Below are 21,552 nucleotides of genomic sequence, written 5' to 3'. Positions count from 1 at the left end.
CCGAAGCAAGACTTACTTCTCCCGATCGAGATTAGAAAGTAAGTACCGATTGAGCGATCGATAGCTCTAGGTCCGGCCGAACAAACTGGGAGAAATCCCAGCGAAGTATCGCCGAGCTCACCGATATTTCACATATAGGGAAGAGGTTGTCGAAAATGAAAATTGAAAAAATTTTCTAAGTCCGAAAAATTGAAAAATTTTTCTAAGTCCCGACGACGGATAGTGAAGCTATAGGCGGCACTGGGACGAGCAAAGACGGCTAAAAATGGCGAGAAAGAGCGAAAGAAAAAAGTTGGAAAAAATTTCTAAGTCCTAAAATTTCCAAGACCGGTTTTTGGTGGTGACCGGTCGGCGGGTGTGATGGTAAGCCCCGCCTGAGCTCTGGTGAAAGCCCGGCAAAATTTCGGAAATCAACTTTTTCGTACAGTTACTGCCCGGAACATCCACTACTTTCCTATATAGGGAAGAGGTTGTCGAGAAAGAAAAAAGTTGAAAAATTTTCTAAGTCCGAAAATTTCCAAGACCGGTTTTTGGTGGTGACCGGGCGGCAGTTGAGCGGGCGGCCCGGCCTGAGCTCAGGTGAAAGTCCGGCAAAAATTCGGAAATCGACTTTTTCGTACAGTTACTGCCCGGAACATCCACTACTTTCCTATATAGGGTGTGGAATACCACGGCCCTCGGCGATGAGGCTACGGATTGCCGGCCACATGTGGCACAGCCACGAGAGGTAACGATTGCCTCGGCATTTGACGGAGTAACTGGGAAACGTCCGGGCAACGGTGATAAGGCTACGAGTCGCCGGCCACATGGGGCACAGCCGCGAGAGACAACGAGTGCCTCGGGTGTGGACGGTGGAGACACGAATCGTCCGTCGGATGTGGCACCGGCCACGGGAGTAAGACCACGACACGGTCAACCGAAGATGCCGGTGGTAAACTTACCGGCGTCGGCCGACCTCGAAAGGTCTAACCCGATAGAGTGGATAGATGACGAAGATCTAACACCCAAGCAGCTCAGAGCTGAAGTACGAAGACGCGACCGAGCGCAGGCAGCGTGGAGACCGAAGCCCGCTGCTAAGAATGCGACAGGGGTTGATCCGGACCAGCGCGAGGTGCTGGACGGATAAAACAGCTACAAGCCCCGCCGAATAATGCATGTAAACACCGACACAAATCGACGGTCCTCGGAAACCGTCGGACGGCAGGTCAAGCCCATGTGCCCGGCCTTTCTCTTAAAATGGGCCGTCAAACCAAGACATTATGCGGCGGAACATTAGCTACTTTCCTATGTAGGGAAGGCACCCCTGTTTATAAAATTTCTTAAAGTATGGACTTAGAAATATTTCGACGATTCAATCGAAATACTACCCCGGGGCAAGAGAGCAGACCGGGGTAGCAAATAACTATCAACTCGGTAAGATAGTCGGAGTAGTAGAGAGTCTGGTGTAGTACATTCAGCAAAGCTGGATGGCCAGACTGGAGTAAAATAGCCGGAGAGATAAAGAGCACTCCGGCGGATGGCATCCGTAGTCCCAGGATGGCCGGAAGATTGCAGCGTAGAAGAAGAAGCGCGTGCGGATTTTATCCATTGGGACTTAGAAGAAATTAGAGAGAATGGACTTAGAAGTAAATCCATTACTCGAGAAACCCAGAGGCTACCCACCCCAAACGGGCCAGCCGCGAAGACGATAAAGAGGCAAGACACGTGTCGCCCCGAGGCTACCCATTCCAAGTGGGCCCGCCGCGAAGAAGATAAAGGGCGAGACTCGCGCCTCCTATAGTCCGCATTAATTAAATGTTATAATTTGACAATGTTGTTATTACCATGCCTGTAATTATAGTTTACTTCACAGCGCCAATGCGGGCTAATAAATCACTCATTCACAAGCACTCAAACAGTAAGCATCTCTTTATTGATCTTCTTACTAGAGTCTTAGAGTCACCCCCTCGGCCTCGAAGCGCCGTTGTATTGAACACTGTTCAGGTTGCCAGCCTCAGTCGAGAGGCCAGCCTTTGTAAAACAACTTGTAAAGTTGGGACTTAGAATCGCTCTCGATTACGGGCATTCTAAGTGTCGGGACTCGGACACATCCGAAGGACTGACTGGAAGGAGCACACGCCTTGCTGTGCCTTCGAGTAGCACGGCACTCGCTCTCCTTCTCGGGCGCCTAGTACGACCAACCGTCGAACGGCCCCATCCCGGGACTAACCCACCTCTACTCCCGGCCAACTTGCAGTCGACTCTGCGAGCAGTTGGAACCGCTCGTCTATTCTGAGTTAGTGCCGAAGTAACTAACTTAGTCTGATTTGTCTTTGCAGGCCTGTACGAGAATTCACCCATTCTTCAGCCGAAGCAAGACTTACTTCTCCCGATCGAGATTAGAAAGTAAGTACCGATTGAGCGATCGATAGCTCTAGGTCCGGCCGAACAAACTGGGAGAAATCCCAGCGAAGTATCGCCGAGCTCACCGATATTTCACATGGTCCTTCGAACCGGTTATTAACCAAAGTAGAAACCGTGAAAGACGGTCCTGAAATCTGGTTAATACGGACCTAAAGTTGACGAAAACTAATCTCTTTCTGTTTATTTGCAGTGTCGAAATTCACGAGCAAAGACGCCCAAGCCAAGGTATTCGTGGCCGACCCACCCAGGGAGCTTAACGAATCTATCGCCAACATCAAGGCGTACGCTACAAAGCTCGTGACCGACGATAGCAAAGGGAAAATCAAGGACGCAAAGAGACAGGGCTGGAAGCTTCTCGAGGTCCTGTTTCCGATTGAGTTCTACGAACTCACAGGGGCAACTCCACCCTTGGCTTTGCAGACGGCAAAGCCTAAAAACAAGTGGGAGATCGCTAAAGCGGAGAAGTTGGAGAGAGAAGCCTTGGCATTCTTGACTCCCGAAGAGCGAGCCAAGTTCGACGAGGACGAAGCTCAAATTCGGAGGGAAAAAGAAGCGCAGAACGCTCTTCGACACGAGGTTCGCGCGGCCAAAAAGAGAAAGAGGGACGCAATTGAAGAGGCAAAGCTTCGCCTGTTAGAGAAGGAAGTGACGGAAAAGCGACTGGCGTACGAGCGCACTAAACGCCGTAGGGTTAACCCAGAAGCTGACCAAAGCAACTTGGTTGCCACGGTCGAGGTCCCGTTTGTCACACCAGACGGAGACCCGGTCCTTCCAGGAGACGCTTTGGCCAAACTGTGGTCGGCTTTGGCCACAGGGAAATTCGTCCTCCCGGGTACGGCAAACGACCCGGTAACCTCTGAGATTCAGGCAGTGCTGGCTAAGCACCTGGGTCAGGCAGAAACTCCACAGCCTTCGGCCGCGACGAGCCAGGCACAAACTCTGCAGCCAGTGGCCTCGACGAGCCAGGCACCGACACCAAAGGCCTCGACGAGCCAGGGTCGGAAGAAAGCGACGCCAAAGCGTACGGCGGCGAATAAGGGTAAGACGCTCGCTTCGAAAGGAGTGAACGTCGAGGCTCTGAAAACCCCGGCACTGCTTAGCCCCATTAGCCCCAAGCTAACGAAAGGCAAGGGGGCGGCCCGGCCGAAGTCCGGGACGAAAGCACCCGCTATAGACATAGACAAGCTAATAGCGGAAGCCACCACGAACTCAGTAAAGGTCATTTTGGACAAGTCTGACGGGTCACTCGCGGGAGTCAAACAGGTGAAAGCCTTAAAACCCGGGAGAAAATCACTGTTTAACCCTCCGTCAAAGGAGTTGGTGGAGGCAGCAGCGAAAGCATCGGCCCGGCGAAAGGGTCTTCGATCGGCGGCAGAAGGCGAGGTAAATCTAGCTGACGCAGCCAAAAATCTCTACGGGGAGGACTTGGAGGAGTTGCCTAGCGAAAAGGAGGACGAACTCCTAAAGGAACCGGCCCGAGCCCCGGTATCGGCAGAAGAGCTGCAGCCACGCCCGGTCTCGAGACGATCGGGCCAACGGATCGACTCAGGTGACGAATCAGATCCAGGACTACAGCTCACAGCCGAAGACGAGGAGGAGGCGCTCAAGGCGGCAGCTCTCAGCACCCTCCCAAAAGCGGCGCAATAGCCGTCTGAAAAATTGTAAAAACCTGTGGTTATCGATAATAAACACTTGTAGAAATTAAAAAATTGTGTCTGTCTTCTCATTTCGAATAAATGTTGCATTCCGATAAGAAACGATCGAAACGGAAGGGGAGCAAAGACGATACCCCTAACCGGCTAGCACTTCCGAAAGTCAACAAAGCTTTATTACTAGACCCGGATCAGTTAGAAGCAGAGTGTGATATAGCCATGAGACGGGTATTAGGGTTAGCGGAAAGCGAACCCGAGACTGGAGCGAAATCCAGACGAGCCCCAAGGAAAAATCCGGACGGTACGCTCAATGCACCAAGGAGTAGGCCATCGAGTAGGGCCTCAGACCGAAACCTAAGCGGCTCTCCGAAAATCATAAACATAGAGGGGCCCGATGAACCCCAGTCACCGAGAAATGGGCTAACGGTAGACGATGTTCAAAGACAGGCAGGCGCCCAGCCTTCGCCGGAAATACCGCCGCCGAATCTAGATGGGTTCGGAGTTACCCCAGATCGTAAGACTCTATCCGAATGGATGAGAGAAGAGTTCGCGAGGTTTAACGGTGAAATAACAGAAATCACTGGGCGACTGACGAAGACAGACGCAAAGGTAGCCGAGACAGTCAGCAGACTAGACGGTCATAAAGAGCAAATCAAAAGACTCAACACAGAAGTGCCGACGATAAGAACGACTGTAATGGGCCTCAGGAGCTCAATAGCCACAGACACAACCGCACGAATCGCGGCTATAGAAGCAAACATCGCAGCAACGATGCTGACGCAGAGGAATGCGACAGAGGCCCTGCAGACCCGAATGGTCGAGCATATTGAACGAGCAGTAGGGCAGCTCCAAAATAGCCTGAACGAACTAAGACAGACAGGAATTGCAGAGTTCGACGACACACAACTGAGAGTAGAGTTAAGACGCCTGGTCGAAGCCCAGGGCGAGGAAATCACGAACGGCCTGGCGCAGTCACTGGGCCAACACTCAGAAGAGGTGGGTCAGGCCATAGTAGAACTCAAAGTAAGGATGTCAAGGCTAGACACCAGGCTAAGGACGATTTATAGAGCCCAACAACCGCCGGCTCAAAGCCAGCAGCCAGAGGGTAGAAGGTCTCGGCAAGGGGCTCAAAGCCAACAGCCGGAGACCGGGAGAACCCGGCAGCAGCGAAACACTAGCAGATCACTCTGGGACGACTCAGAGGAAGAGGCAAGTGAAGAGAACGAGCCGACGGTAGGACGACCGACGTCAAGGGGAGGAACGGCATATAGTCAGCCTCCCCCATCATACCGCAGTGCCTTTACGGCAAGCGTACAAAGACCGGCATTTGGCCCAGCAGCAGCCCCGGCACCAGCCCCGGCTCCGGCTCCGGCGCCAGCCCCGGCACCAGCCCCGGCTCCGGCCCCGGCACCCGCCCCGGCACCAGCCCCGGCACCGGCACCGGCGCCAGCGCCAGCGGGACCGGCACCTCCGTATCATGCGGCAGGTAGACCATACGTCCCACCGCAAGCGCCAGACGACGTCAAACGAGAATTGACGCAAGAGCTCGAGCAGCTCAGGGAAGAGCTAACACAGGCTTATGCCCAGTACGGTCGTGCAAGGTCTGACGATGCCAGACAACACGAAAGAATTGCGTTCATGACGACCTATACGTATTACAAAACGGCAGTAGAAAACTTAATGCCCATGCTGACAACAGCAGAAAAAGCCGAACTACGACTGCAGCAACGCAGAGTAGAAGCAGAAAGACTGGGCATTGCCCCAGTACAGGCGCCGATGCCTGTACAGACGGCTAAGGTACGGTTATCACCGCCCAAGTTTGCGGGGGAGGTACTGAAATATCACGGTTGGCGACAGACGTGGAATACGTACGACAACAACCCGATATACACAGCCACCGAGAAAAGCCAAATGTTGGAGCAGGCTCTCGAAGGCGAAGCCGCCAATGCGACGGCGAGTTTCACGTTCACGGCGGAAACTTATAATACCATTCTCCAAGTACTGGCTGATAGGTTTGGCGACCCGAATCAGGCCATAGGAGAAAGAGAAGCCAAGCTACGAGAAGCGGCAAGCAAACCGGTGGGAGCGAACCCGACGTCCGCTCAGTTGCGAGAAAAACATATCGAGATATGTAATCAAAGGCAAGGCCTCCTGATCCAAGGCGTACAGCCGGCGACATTCGATTCGCACACGGCTAAGGAAATCTTGAACTCCCTACCAGGAGTGATAACAGAGAAATGGAGAATGGATTGGGGGCCAGAAAGAGCACCGACCTTAGACCAGGTCCTGCATCAACTCGATAGGTTGATCCGAATTAAATCATCGGAAGAAGCGTCGAGACGGGTCGACTATACCCAGACAACTCAGGCCAACGCAGCGAGCGTAGCCACAAAAACAATCAAGTTCAGAGACAAGACCCCGACGAGGCTTGCCTGCGTAATATGCAAAAGCGAAGCACACGCTGCGCGCGACTGCACGTTCGGAAACGCGGCCGAAAGGCGGAAAGTAGTGATGGACGCGGACAGATGCTTCAGATGTTTTGGTCAAGGCCACAGATACGTGGATTGTTCGGAGAGAAGAGCATGTCGGCACGGTTACTCCACCTCGCATGCGTCGGTCCTATGCCCGCACGAGAGAGAAAGTCGGGAGAGAACAAAAGGCAGGCCGGTACCGAGAACCGCCAGCAAATCTCCAAGTAAGCCTCGATCGGGCAAACCATTCATGCGACCGCCATCACCAACGCCATCGAGGACACCGTCAGCGGAACGATCGGTCAATGAGCAGTCGAATATAGGGGTAATAGAACCCAACGGCAAGGAAAAAATTTCCGCCGGAGTGTTACTGAACTTTGGAGCGAAAGCCAAAGCAGAAAAGACACAAGGAATAGAAGAATGGGTCCCACTGTTCGGAATATTCGACAGCGGTTGCGGTAATTCATTTATCACAGCAGCCCTAGTACGGAAGCTAAATGCAAAGGTCATTGGCAGGCAACGTATCAGAGTCTTGACATTTGGGTCTCACACACCCATCGACGAGTACTGCGATATTGTTCAAGTCACGATAGCCGGCATATCGAGAACAGTAACGGAAAAATTCATTGTCCGGGACCACATTCAAACACTCACACCATACACCGAGACGAAGCTTGGTGAGAGGTTGCTCAAAGAAGGCGAAACCTTGGCCGACCCGAGGCACAGAAGACCGTCTCAAGTCAAGACGATTGACATCCTAATTGGAAACAGTAACATGTACGAATTCATGTTACTGGAAGCACCGCGCAGGCACCGGAAAATAGTGGCGCATAACACTATCTTCGGTTGGACGATATCGGGCTCCTTAGGAGACCCGGGATACGAGACAGTAGCGTGCGTGGCCAAAGTAGAGATCGTGCCCGAAGAGCACGAGATCTCAAGTGTCGACAAACACTTTGCGGCCTTCTGGAGCCTTGAAAGTTTAGGTATCCCAAATAAGGAACTAACGGATGTCGAATTCATCCAAGCTTACATAGCTAGCATCGAAGCCGATGAAGAAGGGCGAGCCGTCGTACGGTATCCCTTCACCCAAGAGCGACCGGACTACGACTCATGTAGATCCATAGCCGACATAAGATTCGAAAATCTGTGGAAAAGCGACTCCTTCACTAAAGAGAAGCGAATACGATATCACGAAGTAATGATGTCCTACTTACGGGAAGGATTCATCGAAATAGCTGACCCGAACTACGATGGGCCAATGGCATTTTTGCCGAACAGACCGGTCGAGCGAGAAGACGCGGAAACCACAAAGATACGACCAGTCTTTGATGGATCGGTCCATCACAAGAACCGGCGCAGTTTCAACGCCAATCTTGAGATAGGACCAAACCTAAACCCAGACATCATGGGGATTCTAATGAGGTTTAGGCGATATTGCATAGCGTGGACGGCCGACATCGAGAAGGCGTTTTTGCAAATCAAAATCCACAAAGACCACGAGCAAATCGTGAGGTTTCTTTGGGTCGAAGACCCCGAAGCTGCCATACCCAAGGTGGTGGTCTACGCATGGAAGAGACTCACCTTTGGACTCGCATCGAGCCCATTTATACTCAGGGCCGTTCTAACCTGGCACCTGCAGAAGTACGAAACAGAGTACCCAGGCATCACAGCCAGGACTCTTAACCAAATCTATGTCGACGACTGGATGGGGGGAGCCGAAACTCCCGAACAAGCTGCCGAAGAGATAAGGCTGATAAGTCGAATCTTGGGGGAGATCAAGATGAAACTCTGTAAGTGGTCGACGAATTCGGCCGAGCTAACAAACTTACTACGGGGGGAGTTCGAATTCTCCTCCCGACCATCGAAATTGGGAATAGATGAGGTGTTCGAACATGCGGACAAAAAGGCTCTGGGAATCCTTTGGGACCCAGTAACCGACCAGTTCAAATTCAACGCCGATAAAATAATATCCGAGGCACGAAGGCTAGGAGAAGGGCTTACCAAGCGACAGCTGTTTAGCCTAGCGCTAACGCTATACGACCCGTTGGGCTTCGTGAACCCGGCGATATTGTCCGCGAAACGGGCGATGCAGATCTCATGGTTAGCCAACGGCAAATGGGATCAGATAGTGAACAGTTGCACCAATGAGAATTGGGAGGAGTTCATCAAAGGTCTCGAAGACCTACAGCTCATACGGATTCCTCGCTGGACGGGCATAGAGGTTAAGGAGCCTAGCGAACTCCACATCTTCTGCGATGCCAGCGAGGTAGGATATGGGGCCGTAGCATACGAAGTGCAAGGGACGACGATCGCCCTCATAGCAGCAAAATCAAAGGTGGCTCCGTTACCAAAAAAGGCAATGACCATCCCTCGGCTCGAACTGCTGAGTAACCTGATGGCGTCTATACTTGGCAAGTATATACGAGACCAACATCGGGTTGAACACAAAGCGCACATCTGGACCGATTCTCAGATAGCGACATGTTGGATCACGGCCACCAACAAAACCCCAGAAATCTGGGTACAAAACCGAGTCTCGAAGATCAGAGAATTCGGCGCAGAAATCCACTTCTGCGAAGGGACTCAGAACCCGGCTGATCTCCTCTCAAGGGGAGGCTCAGCAAAGGAAATCCAGAGATCGAACTGGTGGAAGGGCCCCGAATGGCTCCCGGAGTATGACAAGTATAAGCCGATCGAAATCAAGGCAAACCTCATTCAAACGGATATGGTCCGTCCGAAACACCCAGACTGGCGCAAAGAGTACAGCGACTGGGATAAAATGGTCAGAGCTCAGGCTATGATCCAAAGAGCAGTGGACGGCTTTAAAGGTAAAATGTACCGGCCTTCCCTCATTATCGAGCAAGTCCTGTTTGACATGGTTGACTTGAAGGAAATCAAGTTCAAAAAACCGGGATCGAGATGCCAGGTTTCATTCAAGCGACTCACATATGAGGAGCTACTCACGGCACGATACGCCTTGATAAGACACGCACAGATGGAGTCATACCCCGAGGATTACGATAGAATCGAGCGGGGGAAAGTCCCGAGAGACAAGATGTTCAGAAAGTTGAGACCGGTGTTCGACACGACGAATCGAATTATCAGGTGCAGGGGACGAGCCCAGGTACTGTTGGCAAGATATCATCTCGATGCATTGATCTTACTCCCGCCCGATCACTATATAACCACAGTCTTGCTACGCAAGCTGCATAGGAGGGTCGGGCACATGGGAATGAACGCCATGACCATGGAAGTCAGAAGCGAATTCTGGCTGCCCAAACACTGTCAGGTGATAAAAGACATCCTCAACCGATGCGTGAGATGTCAGAAGGTCAACGCAACAGCCTTCAGCGAAAAGCCAGCTCACTTGCCAATTGAACGGCTGAAAATATCCGATCCCTTTTCAGTCACCGGCATCGACATGGCCGGTCCGTACAATGTACTAGTAAACGAACCGAGTAAAGCGGTGATAGTCCAGCCAAGGACTGAGCCAGGAGTCCCCGAAGAGGAATCAGAATCATCCGACGAATCGGATGAAGAGTTGGTACCGGAGAGAGTCGGTGCCCTCGACAAGAAAAAGAAAAAGAAAAAGAAAGAAAAGAAACAACCCAAGTTTGCGATTGACGGGAGACAGATAGTCAAAGTGTACATAGTTATGTTCACTTGTGCCACGACAAGAGCCGTTCACCTAGAGGTAACTAGAGGAAAAAGTGCGGCGGCGTTCATTAACGCTTTCCGTCGGTTCTGCGCGTTGAAATACGCGCCAAGAACAGTCTATTCAGACAACGCGCTGGAATTCGATAGTACGGCAAGATACCTCAGAAGACTCTGGCAATGCAAGACAGTCTACGACTTCATGGCCAATAGAAACATCTCTTGGCGGTTCTCAGCGAGTGTAGCTCCCTGGTGGGGTGGCTTCTGGGAACGCATGATAAAGACCGTGAAGCAAGCGTTGCATAAGACCTTTAACCCGAAGCAGATGGACTTCGACATGTTCCATACGGTGATCACAGAGATCAGTGACATCGTAAACAACCGTCCGTTGGGATATATCGCTGGCGACGAAACGGCTCTAACTCCGAACCAGTTAATCAAAGGAGGCTTTGTAAACAAGTTCGACACCGAACCTCCGGAAGAGGAAGAACTGCTCGGCGCAGACTCCTTGTTTCTCACGAACAGAGAAGCCGCTAGACGAAAGCTAGTGGCAGACTGGTGGACAGAATTCGTCCCAACCTATCTGAAGGATCTAAATAGATTTCATCAAGAGCAAATACCGTCGAAGTCGGTCAAGCTAGGACAAGTAGTCTTGATCCACGTGGACTACGTCAAGCGAATCAATTGGAACATTGGGCGAGTGATCGAACTCATCAAGGGTCGAGATCACTTAGTCCGGAAAGTCAAGCTAGTCATGGTCGACTCAAAGGGCAAAACGTCAATCGTAAATAGACCTGTCCAGAACTTGTACCCTCTCGAAGTAGAACCAGGTATCATCGACGCAGACTTTGCCAAGAACCCGAGCAGATTTGGAGATCACGTAACCTCATCTGGGCAAGTATGTAAGAGAACTTACATGGGGGGAGTGTGGAATACCACGGCCCTCGGCGATGAGGCTACGGATTGCCGGCCACATGTGGCACAGCCACGAGAGGTAACGATTGCCTCGGCATTTGACGGAGTAACTGGGAAACGTCCGGGCAACGGTGATAAGGCTACGAGTCGCCGGCCACATGGGGCACAGCCGCGAGAGACAACGAGTGCCTCGGGTGTGGACGGTGGAGACACGAATCGTCCGTCGGATGTGGCACCGGCCACGGGAGTAAGACCACGACACGGTCAACCGAAGATGCCGGTGGTAAACTTACCGGCGTCGGCCGACCTCGAAAGGTCTAACCCGATAGAGTGGATAGATGACGAAGATCTAACACCCAAGCAGCTCAGAGCTGAAGTACGAAGACGCGACCGAGCGCAGGCAGCGTGGAGACCGAAGCCCGCTGCTAAGAATGCGACAGGGGTTGATCCGGACCAGCGCGAGGTGCTGGACGGATAAAACAGCTACAAGCCCCGCCGAATAATGCATGTAAACACCGACACAAATCGACGGTCCTCGGAAACCGTCGGACGGCAGGTCAAGCCCATGTGCCCGGCCTTTCTCTTAAAATGGGCCGTCAAACCAAGACATTATGCGGCGGAACATTAGCTACTTTCCTATGTAGGGAAGGCACCCCTGTTTATAAAATTTCTTAAAGTATGGACTTAGAAATATTTCGACGATTCAATCGAAATACTACCCCGGGGCAAGAGAGCAGACCGGGGTAGCAAATAACTATCAACTCGGTAAGATAGTCGGAGTAGTAGAGAGTCTGGTGTAGTACATTCAGCAAAGCTGGATGGCCAGACTGGAGTAAAATAGCCGGAGAGATAAAGAGCACTCCGGCGGATGGCATCCGTAGTCCCAGGATGGCCGGAAGATTGCAGCGTAGAAGAAGAAGCGCGTGCGGATTTTATCCATTGGGACTTAGAAGAAATTAGAGAGAATGGACTTAGAAGTAAATCCATTACTCGAGAAACCCAGAGGCTACCCACCCCAAACGGGCCAGCCGCGAAGACGATAAAGAGGCAAGACACGTGTCGCCCCGAGGCTACCCATTCCAAGTGGGCCCGCCGCGAAGAAGATAAAGGGCGAGACTCGCGCCTCCTATAGTCCGCATTAATTAAATGTTATAATTTGACAATGTTGTTATTACCATGCCTGTAATTATAGTTTACTTCACAGCGCCAATGCGGGCTAATAAATCACTCATTCACAAGCACTCAAACAGTAAGCATCTCTTTATTGATCTTCTTACTAGAGTCTTAGAGTCACCCCCTCGGCCTCGAAGCGCCGTTGTATTGAACACTGTTCAGGTTGCCAGCCTCAGTCGAGAGGCCAGCCTTTGTAAAACAACTTGTAAAGTTGGGACTTAGAATCGCTCTCGATTACGGGCATTCTAAGTGTCGGGACTCGGACACATCCGAAGGACTGACTGGAAGGAGCACACGCCTTGCTGTGCCTTCGAGTAGCACGGCACTCGCTCTCCTTCTCGGGCGCCTAGTACGACCAACCGTCGAACGGCCCCATCCCGGGACTAACCCACCTCTACTCCCGGCCAACTTGCAGTCGACTCTGCGAGCAGTTGGAACCGCTCGTCTATTCTGAGTTAGTGCCGAAGTAACTAACTTAGTCTGATTTGTCTTTGCAGGCCTGTACGAGAATTCACCCATTCTTCAGCCGAAGCAAGACTTACTTCTCCCGATCGAGATTAGAAAGTAAGTACCGATTGAGCGATCGATAGCTCTAGGTCCGGCCGAACAAACTGGGAGAAATCCCAGCGAAGTATCGCCGAGCTCACCGATATTTCACATAGGGAAGAGGTTGTCGAAAAAAAGAAAGTTGAAAAATTTTCTAAGTCCGAAAAATTGAAAAATTTTTCTAAGTCCCGACGACGTGGTAGTGACGTGGTTGGCGGGACTTGGACGTATAAAGGCCGATGAAAAAAATGGAAATGGAAATGAAAATTTCTCGATTTCCGACGACGGTGTTTGGCAACGACTCTCTCGCCCGGCCACTGGTCGGCGCGAGAGAGGAGTGAGCGAGACCCGTCGATTCGAAAAGAGAAGCCGTCACACCGTCGAGGCGTGGCGGCTCTCAAGTGGGTTGGTCGGGCGTGTCGTGATGACTCGCGACCGTAAAAAATTCCCACTCAAATTCTCCCATTTCCGACGACGGTGTTTGGCAACGACTCTCTCGCCCGGCCTCTGGTCGGCGCGAGAGAGGAGTGAGCGAGACCCGTCGATTCGAAAAAAAGCCGTCACACCGTCGAGGCGTGGCGGCTCTCAAATGGGTTGGTCGGGCGTGTCGTGATGACTTGCGACCGTAAAAAATTCCCACTCGTCGAAAATTTTCTAAGTCCCAACTTTGAAATCGACGGTTCCTGAAAGTCGGCTGGCGGTTGGATGGGGCAATGTCCCCGTCCAATCGCTAAAAATGAGCCGGAAAACGGAGACATTATGCGGCGGAACATTAGTGGTTTTCCTTAGTATAGAAGAGGTCTCGATTCCTAAACTCGGAAAAATTTTCAGAGTCCCAAAAATTTTCGAAGTGTCGAATAGTTTGGTTTCTCGAATTGAAAATTTTTTTCAAATTTGCGACATTACGACAAGCAGCGATTGTAAAGCCCGGTCCAAATTTTTCAAACGAGTCTTACTACTTGTTAGTCCGCCTGGCCGATACCAAAGAATGGCCGACCGTCGACTATCGGGCGAATAGACGGGTGAAAGAAATAAAGTCGAAGCCGGTGGTTGGATAGATATCGAAGGGAAGGCGAAAGAGGCGAAAAGGAAAGCGCAAAATTTCTTTAGTAGCTTCGACGCAAAAACTTTGGTATCGACGGGGAGCTTTGGGAAATGAAACGAAGACGCAGAATGGGAAGTTGTCCGGTTCGGCGTTAGTTGTAGTTTCATTTCCACCGTAGCTGAGCTCCTTTCCGCCCGCCACTTCACATGATTTTAGTTTCGATTCCGTTCGATCGCGCTTGCACTGTCTTTGTTTTTTTTTCACTGCTTGGATCGCGGCTTTGCTCTAACCAGTTTAGCCCCATGCGATCAAAAAGTCTTAAAAAAAAAAACCGTTGAACGGAGACGAACTCGATGAGCTGTCGGTGTGTGAAATATCATTCCTTCGGTAAAACCGTTTTCGAAATTTCCGATGGTCGGTATATGTAAAAATATATCCGAACCGCGATGTGGACGGGAATTCAAACGCCCGCTTCACCGATTGGTGCGACAGCTGAGAAGCTCGTCACTCGATCCAACGACTCTTGGTCGAAAAGTTCAGAAGAGGTGCGCGCGTCAAACATTTTTTTGGTTTCGGACGTTTCGTTTCTTCGGCACGTGTGGTTTGTCTGTGGCCGTCTGTGAGAGAAATCGGACGCTTGTTCTTTGTTATTTTACCGTAACGAGACAAGACGGGAAAGATTCTTTCTTCCAAACTTACGGCATCATAACCATCAGCGTTTACCGTCAGCGACGATACGGAAGAGAAAAGAAAATGGTGCGCGTCTTTTCACTTTTTGACACCGTATCAAAAAAAATTACCGTTCAGGCGGAAATGTGTGTGTGTGTGTGAGCCGAGAGATAAAAATAAAAAAGCCACCAAACAGAACGCTTTTAAATTATTTCGTGCGGCGTGCGCATATTTCACATTTTGCCGTTTGACGGAAGCTCGTAGTGTGGAACACAGAAGTGGAGATGGACGGAGTTGAAGGGGGGCGAAGACGGCCCGGTCGGACAAAGTCAAGAGATTGAAATATACGAGAGAATTGGGTGGAAGTGATGGCAAATCTAAAAAATTCAAAAATCGGATGAGATGCGAGGACCGCAAAATGTGGCGTCGACTCTGACTCTCTTTTACTACGAACTTCCCTTCGACGGAAGATATCGAGAGCTGAGCTGAGCGCCCGCTGAGTATGGCCGGCGTAATTACAAACGAGTTACGGTTGGAGCTATATCGATTGTACGTATCCCGAACGTTCATCGAACAAGCCAGATCAACTCGGCGCCCGGTAAGATGTACGCTCAGTTATGGCCATGACACACGAAGGGAGAATTCAAACGGCTGTGAGTGTACGGCCCGCCCGGAGTTGTGTGTAGGCAGTGACCTCTCAAGAAAAAACGTAAAAAATTTTTTTTTGACAGTCACCGGTCTGCGACAAGTAATCAGTACGAAACTTGGGTGCAATGCAAAAAACATTTTGAGAATCCTTGCTTGACAACAACGAATCTAACACGATAAAAAAAACGATCCCCATCGGTGTACCGCTTGCTTTTCTCGCGCTTCGGCGCAGAATCGCTTATTCAGCTGCCCTTGGAATATGTTCGTTTCGTGCATACTTGATCTCGGTCATTCTTCGGTGAACTCTTAAAGAATTGCGCACTTTTATAGGGGTAGTCTTGTTGCTTGTCTCGACTTGAAATGATTTGTTTTTTCCGCCCATGACTTTCTATACGATGCCTCTATGCTGGCCTCTGACCGCGGTTGTTCCGAGTTTTCTCTTTCTCTTCGAAAGTCTTTGCGGAAAATTCTGCCTCGTGTGACCGTTGAGCGGTGAGGTGTGTGTGTGTGTGTGTGTGTCGTGCGGGGTGATGCGAGAGTGTGCCTCGGCGGTGGAAAAATAAAAATAAAACTCTGAGCCCACAAAAATTTAAAAGATGTATGCTTGTCAGCTTAGTAAAGCAGGCTTGACTTATGAGCATACAGCACGCCACATATGACCGTCGAAAACCGTAATACGGGAAAAAAGTTGATGAATATATCAAGACCGGTCGAATGAATCCGATTCACTTTGGGCTCATAGACCGTTGAATGGTCTTTGACTTTGGAAATTGAAATGAAAAAAATCCAACAAACGGATCGGATCGGTGTTTCTCTTCACTGGGACTCGCTGTGACACGCCAGGCGTTGCGATCAAAAATTTTAGTTTCCGAAGAAAAAGAAAAAAAAAACGTGTTGATTTGGTGTGTGTTTGGTGATGCGTGGGCGAAATAAAAACCCGCAACTCGCCGGATGCATATCAAACAAACATACACGAAATACCTGGTTGATCCTGCCAGTAGCATATGCTTGTCTCAAAGATTAAGCCATGCATGTCTAAGTACAAGCCGCTAGACGGCGAAACCGCGAATGGCTCAATAAATCAGTTATGGTTCCTTAGATCCACTCCATCCTACTTGGATAACTGTGGTAATTCTAGAGCTAATACATGCACTCGAGCCTCGACTGCGGGCTTTCGGGCTCGCAGAAGAGGTGCTTTTATTAGATCAAAACCAGTCGGGGCCGGGCTTTCGGGCTCGCGCACCGTACCAATTTTGGTGACTCTGGATAACTTCACGCCGATCGCACGGCCTTCGCGCCGGCGACGTATCTTTCAAATGTCTGCCTTATCAACTGTCGATGGTAGGTTACGCGCCTACCATGGTTGCAACGGGTAACGGGGAATCGGGGTTCGATTCCGGAGAGGGAGCCTGAGAAACGGCTACCACATCCAAGGAAGGCAGCAGGCGCGCAAATTACCCACTCCCGGCACGGGGAGGTAGTGACGAAAAATAACGATACGGGACTCTTCCGAGGCCCCGTGATTGGAATGAGTACACTTTAAATCCTTTAACGAGGAACCATTGGAGGGCAAGTCTGGTGCCAGCAGCCGCGGTAACTCCAGCTCCAATAGCGTATATTAAAGTTGTTGCGGTTAAAAAGCTCGTAGTCGGATGTCTGTCTTCGGCCGGGCGGCGCCGCTCTGAATCAAGGGTGTTGCGTTTCACGCTCTGGGAGCCCGGGTGTCAAAGCCCGACTCTCTTCACGGTCGGACAACATCGCCGGAGTGGTGGTCGGTGCGTCGTTGTTGTATCTGCGGCCAGAGTTGGAAAGTTCTTTCGGGTTCTTTTTTAATTTTGGTCGTAGTTGACTCGATTCGCTCCACCCAGTCAATCGTTCGGGGTGCCCTTCACCGGGTGTCTCGGGCGGCCGGCAACGTTTACTTTGAACAAATTAGAGTGCTCAAAGCAGGTGTATCCCAACGCCTGAATATCGCAGCATGGAATGATGGAATAGGACCTCGGTCCGATTTTGCTGGTCTTTTACTTTTGGACCCGAGGTAATGGTCAATAGAGACGGACGGGGGCATTCGTACTGCGGTGACAGAGGTGAAATTCTTGGACCGCCGCAAGACGAACAACAGCGAAGGCATTTGCCAAGAATGTTTTCCTTGATCAAGAACGAAAGTTAGAGGTTCGAAGGCGATCAGATACCGCCCTAGTTCTAACCATAAACGATGCCAACCAGCAATCCGTCGGAGTTACTCCAATGACTCGACGGGCAGCTTCCGGGAAACCAAAGTCTTTGGGTTCCGGGGGAAGTATGGTTGCAAAGCTGAAACTTAAAGGAATTGACGGAAGGGCACCACCAGGAGTGGAGCCTGCGGCTTAATTTGACTCAACACGGGAAACCTCACCAGGCCCGGACACTGGAAGGATTGACAGATTGAGAGCTCTTTCTTGATTCGGTGGGTGGTGGTGCATGGCCGTTCTTAGTTGGTGGAGCGATTTGTCTGGTTAATTCCGATAACGAACGAGACTCTAGCCTGCTAAATAGGTGACGGGTTTTATCAATTGAAACCGAAGGGAGTACGGAGGCGTCGGGATCAGGTGGCGGCGATTCGGGTCTCGGTGGGACTGGTTCCTTTAGTGAGGCAATCTCTCGGCTTGGTTTCGTTGTGCTTTGTTCGTCGGGTGTACGGCCTTCACGGGTTGGTTGCCTGGCGGATGAGGTATGGCGGGGCTTTGTCGGGAATGTCTCGCGGGGGCTGGCTCTATTGTTATTCGGTCGTCGTCATCCCCGGCGATACCTTCTGCTCTCGCGTCCGTCACGCAGTCTTCTTAGAGGGACAAGCGGCGTCCAGCCGCGTGACAGTGAGCAATAACAGGTCTGTGATGCCCTTAGATGTCCTGGGCCGCACGCGCGCTACACTGAAGGAATCAGCGTGTTTCACTCTCCCTGTCCGAAAGGACCGGGTAACCGCTGAACCTCCTTCGTGGTTGGGATTGGGGACTGCAATGATCCCCATGAACCAGGAATCCCTAGTAGGCGCGGGTCACTAGCCCGCGTCGATTACGTCCCTGCCCTTTGTACACACCGCCCGTCGCTACTACCGATTGAATGATTTAGTGAGGCCTTCGGACGGGCTTGTCGGGGTGCCGTCGAGTGGGGAGCAATCTCTGCCCGTGCGGTGCCTACCAACGGCGAGACTGAAAGATGGTCGAACTTGATCCTTTAGAGGAAGTAAAAGTCGTAACAAGGTTTCCGTAGGTGAACCTGCGGAAGGATCATAAACGAACAAGACAAATGTTTTGCGCATATGGCTTTGGTTGAGCACGAAACAACTAAAAGTTGCAAAACAAAAAAAACCCCATCAAAAGTCTTTCGGCGTAAGACATCGTATGAACTATGTGTGGGTTGACGGAAGAAAATCATTTATTTTGAACGGGTATCAGGCGCTCTGATGCGCGGTGGTTTAAAGCGGATTCGCCTTTTCAAATTGATTTTTCTTTCCTCTCGGCTCAAAAAAAACACAAAGTCTTTCGATTTTGTCTATGGCCGTGAGCAAATTCTTTCTGCTTCGATGGTGAATGTCTCTATAGATTCATTCGACCTTTAGCGGCGCTCACAGTGTTGACGTTAGTAGAGTGAAGAATACGATAGCCCGCCTGGGCCGCGAGTACCGAAGGAACAATAAAGGAGATTTTATAAAGTCTTATATTATTAGTCCCTAAATCAAACACTTTGAAAAAAAAAACTCGATGGATGGAGAGCCAGAAAAAAAACATCAAGATTTTGAACGGGTATCAGGCGCTCTGATGCGCGGTGGTTTAAAGCGGATACGCCCAATCGAAATTGTTTTTTTTTCTCTTCGTCTTCGGGATTTTGATTCTCGGTGGGGGACGAAAGTGTGAGACTTTTGGTACGCTCTGGACGTTCTTTTGGCCGTAGATACTCGTGGTTGCGTGCGTGTGCGTCGCATAGACTAACACTCCAAAGCCCGACACTATGCCGTTGAAAACCGAATGTTTTTTAAGCTTGCCCTTCGCCCTCTCGATGAAGTAGGAAGAATTCAAAATCACAATAACACACTAAACCCAAATTCTAGTACGAGTGTTTATCGGAACATTTTCTTTCTGGCTTTCTTTCTCCGCCCTCGCATTCATTTGCTTGGGCGGGTTGGAGAAAAAGAGAGAAGAAAACGAATATGTCGTTTTATATACGACCCTGAACGGTGGATCACTAGGCTCGTGGATCGATGAAGAGCGCAGCAAAGTGCGCTAATCCATGCGAACTGCAGAACACATGGAGCATCGAAATCTTGAACGTAAATGGCGGCCCAGCTTCTCGCTCGGGCCACATCTGACTGAGGGTCGGTCGAATGATGAACGAACAGAGATTTTTTCAGTCTTGGTTTTGCATGTTGGGTCGCGGCGAGATTTATTTTTCACCCGGCCTGACCGCATAAAAGCTCCCGAATCTCTAACGTCTGGGTGCCGCGCGACTTAAGTGTCCGCGATGCCTCAAATACAAAAAAGGGGGAAAAATAAAAGAAGGTTCGCCCTGTTTTGTTTTTTTCCTCTCTATTCAAAAGAAACCTTTTTCGATGGCAAAACAGATGGGAAATTTTTGAGCCAACTCAAAAAAAATTTAGAAATAAACACATCTTCTCGAACAAGGTGTCGGCTGCGTGTGCGCGATATACCGCTTCAACGCGAGTTTAGTTGTGTGTGTGCGCCGGGCGTGTCGAAGTGTCGACCACCGCGAATTATCACTCACTCTAACCGCTCGTTATGCAAGCTTGGTTCGCGCACGACGCGTTGTTTCAATACAAAAAGCCGCAGGACGCCCTGTCACTTTTCGTAAATTAATTTTTGCGAATAACGAGAGACTCGCTTTATTTCGAAAAAAAATTTGAACCGGCAATTATTCAATCTTTCCCGGCTTTAAAACGCCAAAGTCTGCCGAGCTAGATAAAGTGTTGTCTCCTTTTGAAAACAAACAATTCATTCTGACCTCAGTTTAGATGAGACTACCCGCTGAACTTAAGCATATCAGTAAGCGGAGGAAAAGAAACTAACAAGGATTCCCTTAGTAGCGGCGAGCGAACAGGGATGAGCCCAGCACCGAACCTCGCGCCCGGTTGAGCGGGTGCCGAGGAATGTGGTGTTCGGGAGGATCGTGCGCGTCTGTCCGGTATCTATCGTCCAAGTCTCCATGAACGGGGCGAGCAACCCACAGAGGGTGTCAGGCCCGTAGATAAGACGAGCCGAGACCGTGCATCGGATCCCTTCCCAAGAGTCGGGTTGCTTGAGCGTGCAGCCCTAAGCGGGAGGTAAACTCCTTCTAAGGCTAAATATCGCCACGAGACCGATAGCGAACAAGTACCGCGAGGGAAAGTTGAAAAGAACTTTGAAGAGAGAGTTCAAGAGTGCGTGAAACCGTTCAGGGGGTTAAACGGGTGGGCCCTCGAAGGTCGAACAAGTCCCCGCTCCCGGCACTTGGTTGTATGCCCTTAACGCTGCGTGGAGACTGCCTGAATTGGCGGCTCTCTTGCATAAGTCGTTCTGCGATCGCAATAGCCACGCCAAGGTCCGCAAGTGGGGGGCCTAGTAGGACTCCGCGACCGACTGGGTGTCTGTTACACGGGGCGTCCGTTAGCGAGTTTCGTGGTTACCTTTGCGGGTGCCGTGATGACGAGCGCGGCGTTTCCCAACAGTACTGCCCGGTCGTGACCTGTCTCCTCCCGGGAGGTGTCGTAGCTTTTTTTTGTAAAAGAGAAAAAGTTGCGGTGCTCAACCTGTGGAGGCCCAGAGCGGAGAGTAGAAGTCGGGTCCCACCCGACCCGTCTTGAAACACGGACCAAGGAGTCTAACATGTGCGCAAGTCGTCGAGAAATTATCAAACTAAACTCGCGAGGCGCAATGAAAGTGAAGCGGCCCCGATGAGGGTGCATCCGCGAGGGGTGATCCCGTCTCGAACAGAGCGGGCGCAACCCCAGGGCGTCCGAATGCTCGCGAGATCTTTCCCCCTTAAAAGGGTTTGGTCGAGTCGGCCGGACGAACCCAGAGCGCACACGTTGGGACCCGAAAGATGGTGACCTATGCCTGGCCAGGACGAAGCCAGGGGAAACCCTGGTGGAGGTCCGCAGCGATTCTGACGTGCAAATCGATCGTCGGAGTTGGGTATAGGGGCGAAAGACTAATCGAACCATCTAGTAGCTGGTTCCCCCCGAAGTTTCCCTCAGGATAGCTGGTGCTCGCAAAGAGAACAAACGGAGTTTCATCCGGTAAAGCGAATGATTAGAGGCCTTGGGGTCGAAACGACCTCAACCTATTCTCAAACTTTCAATGGGTGAGAAGCCAGGCCTTTTTCCTTGATTGAGGCCGCGGCA

General features: G+C 50.9%; 1 protein-coding gene and 3 non-coding genes across 4 annotated transcripts in view; all 4 read left to right on the top strand.

The window, feature by feature from the left end:
• Window positions 1-4,139: 4,139 nt before the first annotated feature.
• On the top strand, window positions 4,140-11,576 carry LOC124337800. Its single transcript, XM_046791818.1, has one exon. It carries the CDS (start codon window positions 4,140-4,142, stop codon window positions 11,574-11,576), a length of 7,437 nt encoding a protein of 2,478 aa, XP_046647774.1.
• A 4,581-nt stretch (window positions 11,577-16,157) lies between these two features.
• On the top strand, window positions 16,158-18,451 carry LOC124338747. The gene has a single exon (XR_006917989.1). It is a non-coding gene; the product is annotated as a small subunit ribosomal RNA (ribosomal RNA).
• A 930-nt stretch (window positions 18,452-19,381) lies between these two features.
• Window positions 19,382-19,534, top strand: LOC124338706. Its single transcript, XR_006917948.1, has one exon. It is a non-coding gene; the product is annotated as a 5.8S ribosomal RNA (ribosomal RNA).
• Window positions 19,535-20,170: 636 nt separating this feature from the next.
• The window catches only part of LOC124338692, a 4,575-nt gene continuing 3,193 nt past the window's right edge, over window positions 20,171-21,552 (top strand). Inside the window, exon 1 of the ribosomal RNA XR_006917938.1 lies at window positions 20,171-21,552. This exon is cut by the window's right edge and continues 3,193 nt beyond it. This is a non-coding gene — a ribosomal RNA (large subunit ribosomal RNA).

This window comes from Daphnia pulicaria, chromosome 4 (genome assembly GCF_021234035.1).
Source record: "Daphnia pulicaria isolate SC F1-1A chromosome 4, SC_F0-13Bv2, whole genome shotgun sequence".
NCBI classification, from domain to species: domain Eukaryota; kingdom Metazoa; phylum Arthropoda; class Branchiopoda; order Diplostraca; family Daphniidae; genus Daphnia; species Daphnia pulicaria.
The sequence above is the reverse complement of the archived record's forward strand: the minus strand, read 5'-3'. Positions and strand labels throughout refer to the sequence as shown.

What these genes read in the sequence shown, in the direction of transcription:
- LOC124337800 (XM_046791818.1), top strand. Translation starts at nt 4,140, where the DNA reads ATGTTGCATTCCGATAAGAAACGATCGAAACGGAAGGGGAGCAAAGAC.